The sequence below is a fragment of the Coregonus clupeaformis genome, chromosome 7 (genome assembly GCF_020615455.1).
Source record: "Coregonus clupeaformis isolate EN_2021a chromosome 7, ASM2061545v1, whole genome shotgun sequence".
Taxonomy (NCBI): domain Eukaryota; kingdom Metazoa; phylum Chordata; class Actinopteri; order Salmoniformes; family Salmonidae; genus Coregonus; species Coregonus clupeaformis.
Window position 1 is genome coordinate 12,232,281 of NC_059198.1, and position 7,682 is coordinate 12,239,962.

Consider the following 7,682-nt stretch of genomic DNA (forward strand, 5'->3'; position numbering starts at 1 on the left):
TTGTTGTGTAGTAAATATTTCTGTTTTTATTTTCATTTTCATTTTTTTATTTTTTTATTCCTGTAAAGTACATTGGGTTGCATTCCATGTCTGAAATGTGCTATATAAATAACGCTTGATTTGATTTGACTTGAAGAGTGTATAGCACCAAAAAGGATTCCGCTATGGTTACAAGCCAAAGAACCCGTATTTGGCACTATATAGAACCATTTGTTTTTAGTGTGTTCCGATAGGAAGGAAGAATGGGAAGGGGAAGGCTTAATTTGCGGATGGGGAAACCTGATGCTAATTAAATCTTTGGAATGTCACATACTGGCATTCTATTCCAGAAGCCTTCAGAGTGGGTCAGACATGGAGTGAGGGGAGCGATGCACGTTTCTAATTGTTTTCTTTTCTTATTGATGACATTCAAAAAGGGCATCCACACCAAATACCAGAGCCACAGGTAATGTTCCTTATTGTTTTGTCTGTTGGAGATTCCTTTGTCATATCTGGATTTTCAGGTAGCCTACTTTAACAATTATGGTTAAACAAGAAAATACATACGGGGAAACCAGCCTAAACCAAATCTAATTTAAACAAATAAGCATATCTATCCAAAATGTGACATTTTTTGCGCACTGGTGTCATAAGAGTGAAAAGATGCTGAAGTTTAAATCGTTTTCATTTTCTCCAGGGAGATAAACAAATGCAAAATGGCATTTTCCAAAGCAGTGCTGTTGTTAATGCTGTACTCGTTATCACTACATGACACAGTAAGAGGTGTCGCAGAGATATGCCGGGGGACGCACTGCCACGGTGGCGATACTGGGGATCCCAGACCCTGCATCGGAGCCCACTGCCCGGGGGGGAGATCGTCCAGACCTCCGCGGCAATATAATCCAACAACACAGGGCAGATCGGGACAGATAGTCCCCAGCCAGCACCATGCATACCCCAGCTCTCAGTCAAGAGGAGACACCCCAGACAAGTATGTTGTTCAACCACAGCGCGGTAGGCACAGTGACAGCGCTAGGGAAAGCGCAAGGATGCAAGCGTCTGAAGTTTTCGGTTCAGGATGTACTGGAGCGGATTGCGTTACTCCTCAGAAACAGCTCCACGCTATTAACGACACCAGAGACTGTAAAGGGATCGAATGTAAATTGCCACTAAGGATACGGCCAAAGCCCCGTCCAAAATATTGTGTGGGAGAGGGCTGCCTGGCTAGTTCTGAGGATGCCGCAGCCTCCAGCCAGCCTTCCCCTGTCCATATGGCGGACAGAGCTGCTCAATTTCTGGGAGAATTTCCAGAGTTTGGATATCCTGCATCTGAACTTGGCAGCGCGCCTTTGGGAGTGCAGCTCACATGTGACATTACACCAGGTTAGTATATAGCCACTCATCAATTTTATATTTTATGAAATATATTATAATTAGTGTTATAATGCATTTAAATACTACACTGTAACGGAATACTGTAAATTATATGGTAGTTTGAGGTATTATAAACAGTAAAATACTCTGAAACGTTTTCCTGCATCATACTGTACATTATGGTGCATCTTCCAGCCAATTGTGTTGAAAATAGGTTCATTATTTAAGGCTTTGATCAACACAGTGTACACTAGTGGCACCTGCTGGTCAAAATAATTTAGAGCTGCCAAATTATTATAGATGACATCCCACACCCGATAGTGCTAGCACTGCGTAGCCTTTTTGTCTTCTACCAAACAAAAACCAAACCAATCAGGTGGTTGTTCAACGAAACAAAGCTTCAGACATCATTGATCACGTGCTTCTGATTAAGCAATACAGGCATCGGCACACTGCTTCAAAGTACACTGCTTAGCAATTTCAACGCATGCCTCGGAGCTTCGGCATTAAACCTAACATCACTACTGTTTTGCCTTGTAGTCGCTGCCAGTTTGGAAGCCTTTGGTAAGGCCTCTAGAAGTGCAAGTGATATAAAAACCAAAATATTCATTAATAAACTGTAATGTGTAAACACTTTACCTAGCAGCCAACCTGCTTGCACCAATCCCTTGTAATTACAGTAAAATACAGTGAAATAAAAAACCCTCCCTCAATGAATTTCATTCATCCATTAATTCATTCTGATTACAGAAGCATTTACCTTCTTACAGTATAATACAGTACATTTTACGATATTGTACTGTGTGTCATTACACAGTACTTGCTTTGATACCATATTTATATTACAGTAGGTGTACTGTAATATGAAATACAGAATTTCACTTGTCACGAGCTGCCTGTAAGCTACTATCAAATTCACAGTAACACCTTTACAGTGTAGGCTATCTATTAAGAAAATTGTAATTGACAGATAAGGGAAGATGCATAGTGCATAAAGGGGTTCCAAATCGTGCCAGATTTAACTCCATGGACGTGTGCGTAATTTGGAACCCCTTTACACAATGCTTATGCAAAATAACCAAAGTAGTCTCATTCCAGAACAAGCGGTTTTGATAGCAATTTATTTTCCAGTAGGCTACGTAGATTTATGTTTAAAAATTACATGGTGAAATGGTAATCATATAATAACCCTTTAATTACTTTTCATTTATTTGGGATTCATTTAAACACGCAACATTAGGCATCATTGCTACCATCTTCTTGTGTTTGAGACCCAAGATTATGCATGCATTGACTGCAGTCCAGTTGAACTAGAAAAATATCTGGCAGTCAAGAAATCTTAGAATGCTTTGATGTCTATAAAAAGCCTGCATAGGGAACTTCCATTACTTGATGTTGGACTTTTAGATTTTGTGCCAAAATAGTTCTACAAAATAAAAAAGTATTTAATCTCAAAAAGTGATGTATTATCATAACTTCACAGTATATTCTAATTTAGCATTAACCACAATTTCAGTAATGATTTGCTGAATTTTGAAGTCTAATCATCTTAGAGTACAGCAGCACATTATTAGTACTTGGGCCTCCTGAGTGGCACAGTGGTCTAAGGCACTGCATCGCAGTGCTAACTGTGCCACTAGAGATCCTGGTTCGAATCCATGACCGGGAGACTCATGGGCGGCGCACAATTGGCCCAGCGTCGTCCAGGGTAGGGGAGGGAATGGCCGGCAGGGATGTAGCTCAGTTGATAGAGCATGGCGTTTGCAACGCCAGGGTTGTGGGTTCGATTCCCACGGGGGGCCATAATAAAAATAAAAAATAAATAATGTATTCACTAACTGTAAGTCGCTCTGGATAAGAGCGTCTGCTAAATGACTAAAATCTAAATGTACTTGATTCCAGTTTAATAGCTAGCTATACATAGTATTTTTTGGAATTAACATCCCAGTCACAGTTCCATATCCTTTCCCTGACTACTCCACACTATAAACCCTGCTTGCCCTATTCCATTTCACAGGGGAGAACGAGGTGCCTTCAGAGGATGCCCTCATTTTACACCTCCAACTGGCTAAGGGGCAGGAGAAGCTGGTGGAGGCCCTTCGGGCACAGCAAACGATCATCCGCGACCTGCAGCAAAAGCTAGCCGAACAGCAGGGGGCGCTGTTGGACCAGCAGCGGGAGATCCTGGAGCAGCAGCGGCGCATGTACGAGCAGATGAACATGGTCAAGGCACAGTACGGCTTGCTCTCTGACACCGTCAAACAGGTGTCCTTCCAAGGCCTCCAAGGGGAGCTTCAGAGCTACTTCGAGAGCCACCTGGCAGGCCTCCAGAGCCAGGCTCGGAGCCACCTGCAGAAGTCCTACGCCATTCGCAAGGACATGCACATGGATGTGGATGCTAAGTTGATGGATGTGGTCGGGGAAGCCCACCTTCCGCACCCCCTGCTGGGGTGTGGCGCCCCGTGTGGACCGGAGGATTACTGTGACTTCCAGAGGGAGCCGCCGCAGTGTGAGAAGTGTACCATGTGCCCACCTGGGTTCTTCCTGGTCTCCCAGTGCTCTCCCAATGCAGACAGAATATGCCAGGACAGAGATGAATGTCTTGAATTACCAAACCTATGTGGACAGGGAGTGAAGTGCCTCAACACTCCAGGTAAGGCTTACAAACATTTCTAAATTGTAATTAGACATGATATCCAACATGGTTCCAGAAATCTTTTTACTGAATAGCCAACTAAGAGTATCAAGCAATTTGGCACATGCTCATATTTCTGATCTCCTTCTCCCATCTCTTTGTCGTTGTTTGATGCTGAGCAGGAGGGTTCAGGTGCCTGGGCATGTCGGAGAGGGAGGCTGCTGCTGGGGTATGTGGCCATGACTACTTCTACAACCAGGAACTTCAGGAGTGCCAGGCTTGTTCTGACTGCAATGGAGACCCCATTGCAATCCCCTGTACAGCCACCAGCAATTCTGTCTGTGGACCCTTCACAGACAACCTGATGTCCCAGTCCTGGGGTGCCACCGTGACCTTGCCCCCAGCCAGGGCCCCTGGCAGCCACATCTTCCCTGGCCTCCAGCTCAATGTCCGGAGCAAAGAAGCCAGCGACTTGCTGTCCAACCACGCCGGCCGGCTAACCTTCCAGCAACACGGCTTGATATGGCTGGACCATAACTTTGCCCTAAAGCACAACTGCAGGAACTTCCTCCAGGTGGGCATGCGGCTCAACGGCAGTCAAGAGGAGGACCACGACCTCAGTGGGGTCCGCATTGAGCAGTCAGACGGGAAGTATTTCCAGGGCATTAGCGTTAGTGGCAGCGCAGAGGTTGAGCCCAACCACATGCTGACACTGTTCCTGAAGAGTCCCACCCAGCATTGCAACCAGAGTAAGGACCTGCACGTCTATGAACTCAACGGGCCTTCCTTCAGCCTGCTCTGGCTGTCCCACGATACTGGAGCCGTGGCCATGACGGCACAGATGTCAATGTCGGCCCACTACCAGACCAACTACCGTCCAACCTTCCGCATCACCTCCGTCTCTGATCCTTACATGGTGGGGTTGACCCACGACAGCCGTGGGGTGCGCTTCACCGAGAGTGGCGTGGTGAAGTTTGTCCTACAGCAAGCGCTGTACTCCATGGGCCACACCTGCGTCCGTGAGGGCTTCTCCCTGGTGGCCTACGCCAACCGCAACGGGACCAACCAGGAATTGATGCAGGCATTCAAGTCAGGCGTCAACTACAGGGACACATCCATCACCCTTTCTGGGGCTGTCAGTGTGGATAGTGGGCACTCGCTTAGTTTCGAGATCCTATCCCCGTCCCAGTGTAATATCCGCTACTTTGGAGACAGTACTGGGATCAGTATACTGAGCCTTATCTGGATCCCCTCAGCTGTCTCCTCTGCCCTGACTGCCACAGTTTCCAGGACAGGCCTTCCCTCTGGAGCTGTCCGCAACAAAGCCCTCCTCTTCCAGCAGGTCAGTCCGGAATCAGACCAAGTGCGCCTGGCCCGTTCTGGGGAACCCAATGCCCAAAAGAACATTGTCTTCTGGGGGGATGGGACAGCTAACGTGGCCCTCAACCTGAAGCTGATCCATTCGTGTAATGTAGTGAAGCTCACCCTGCACCGGCAGGGGGGCAGCGGGGAGGGTGGCCAGGCAAAACCCGTGGCCCAGCAGGTGTCTGGGCACATGCCTGAGGGCAGCGAGTGGGCCAACGTGGGCCTGAGGGCCTCCTTCCAGGTCCAGAATGGTACAGCCATCTATGTGACACTGGACTGCATACGTGGTCGTGTTAACCAGATCACCCACAAGGGTGGCACTAACATATCCATCCTCTGGGTGGCATTGTGATCCAAAAAGAGGACCTTTTTTTGTTGACTTTGTCACATTTTGTCAACGCGTCTTATAAACTAACATGGTTTCGCACAATTTCAAATTACAGAGCAAACTTGGAAGGTAGAGGAACTTTTTTGAAATGGAAAGGTTGTGTTTTGTCTAATGTTAATATTTTTGTCATGTTAATGTTGTTTGTTAATGTTGTTTGGATCTTGTTTTTGATACTTTGTTGATTAATTGATTATTTTCGGATTACAAGTACTGATTTTGGTTGAGCATTGACCAATTATTTTGTATGGAGTAAGCTGAATGATGTGTGTGTTTTTATAATGTTTGTTATGCTTTTTATTATGCCATATCTTATTCCATCAATTTCCTGCACATGAATATGAAATGTTGCCTTTCTATGCGTGTGTACTACAGAGTATTTTGATAAAAGATCAATTCAATATTTTAAATGTATTATATTTAACTTTCACCAAGCTGTTATTTTTATTTCATATTTTCAATGATGACTTATTCTGAATGTTATGTCACTTAACATAATAGTAGTGTAAAATAGGAAAACATTAGTATCGATATACTATTGGAAACAATACCTTACTTCATAACCAGAATTGTACTTCAATCTCTTTTGATAAAACAAACAATCACAGTTGTGTCATGTATGCCAAACAATAGAATGATGTTACAAATATTGATGTGACCATGGAGCTACAGTATAAGTGTAGTATACATTACATTTACAGATTATTATAATTTTTACATTAGCTAATTCACACAAATCAGGTTTTATGTAGCAAAAATATGTTAACCGTTAACTACATAATGTATGTTATACTTTAGCCTCAATACTCTTGGCCCTGTGGAAGTGCTGCCTATGCATAGCATTCTTAATTGCCTTTGTGTCTAATTGTTTGGGGGACAGAACACGCACAATGAAGTGTTTCAGCGATTTGGCAGCGAAGTAAAGCGGTCGGTCACTGAAATTCTTCTGCTTTATTTTCACTTCACTATGCAATGATTGGTGATTTGTTTTACTTCACATGTACCATAGAACAACAATGAGTGTATTTTTTTTTTCAAAGCCAAATAAAATTCACAGATATTTTGTAAGACGTTGATTCTCACACTTGCTGGAAAATAATATGTTCCAAAAAGTGATGAAGTGGTCAGCATCTTAAGTGTGATTTTTGGGATGAGATGAGATTGATTGAGATGTCATTCATGTAGAAAATGTATGTCCTGATAGAGACTTTCATAAAAATTTGAATGACAGCACACAGACTCACCTCCACCATGTGACTGCATCACATGATATGAGCCTAATTCTTCAGTCTTGTCAACCATGATAGCTTTAAAACTGACTCCACCATCATACATTAACTACCCAGTATTTTCCACAGTTTAAATAGAAAACGTAACATTCAGACATTACTCATGTCATGGAGTCCCAAACATATTGAACCTATTTGAAATCAACTTTTTGAGCAAGGTAGGTGTCCAAATTGCAGACAAAATCATACAATTCTACTAATTATTGGTCTTAATCATTTTAGAATCAATCCATCATATTTATTGGAATTAAACTATCCCTCTCCAAACATGACTAATAGTGGCTGAATCGTAACGAAAACTCTGATTGTGAGAAATAATGTTTCTGTCTGCAGTTTTTTATTGAAAACAGGTGTTTGAGTGGAGTGCTGCTCCAGATGTCTCATGTTGTAGATCAAATGGGACCCACAGTGCATGAGGGGAAATATCAAAGGCAGCAGAGACGGAGCTGTGTGTGTGTGAGTGTGAGAGTGAGAGAGAGACAAAGAGAAAGAGAGAGAGGATGTCTGTGTCCATCTGCGTGTATGTGTACATGTGCACGTGTACGTACATCGTGCACGTGTCTAGGGCAAAACAATATTGTGCATTATAAACTATGGACAGTTAAGACAGAAGTAGTAAAACAGAATTTTTCACTTTTTAATGTGAACCATGTGT

General features: G+C 43.6%; 1 protein-coding gene across 1 annotated transcript; it reads left to right on the forward strand.

Moving 5' to 3' along the window:
- The first annotated feature begins 307 nt into the window (after positions 1-307).
- Positions 308-6,806, forward strand: nell3 (NELL (neural EGFL like) family member 3). The gene is made up of 4 exons (XM_041880272.1): positions 308-445; positions 677-1,362; positions 3,371-4,006; positions 4,171-6,806. Exons 1-4 carry the CDS (start codon positions 369-371, stop codon positions 5,703-5,705), a joined length of 2,934 nt encoding a protein of 977 aa, XP_041736206.1. The 5' UTR covers positions 308-368; the 3' UTR covers positions 5,706-6,806.
- The last annotated feature ends 876 nt before the right edge of the window (positions 6,807-7,682 follow it).

Coding starts and splice junctions, on each gene's coding strand:
- nell3 (XM_041880272.1), top strand. CDS start 369: ATGCACGTTTCTAATTGTTTTCTTTTCTTATTGATGACATTCAAAAAG. Junction 446..676: donor ACCAAATACCAGAGCCACAG/GTAATGTTCCTT, acceptor CATTTTCTCCAG/GGAGATAAACAAATGCAAAA. Junction 4,007..4,170: donor GAAGTGCCTCAACACTCCAG/GTAAGGCTTACA, acceptor GATGCTGAGCAG/GAGGGTTCAGGTGCCTGGGC.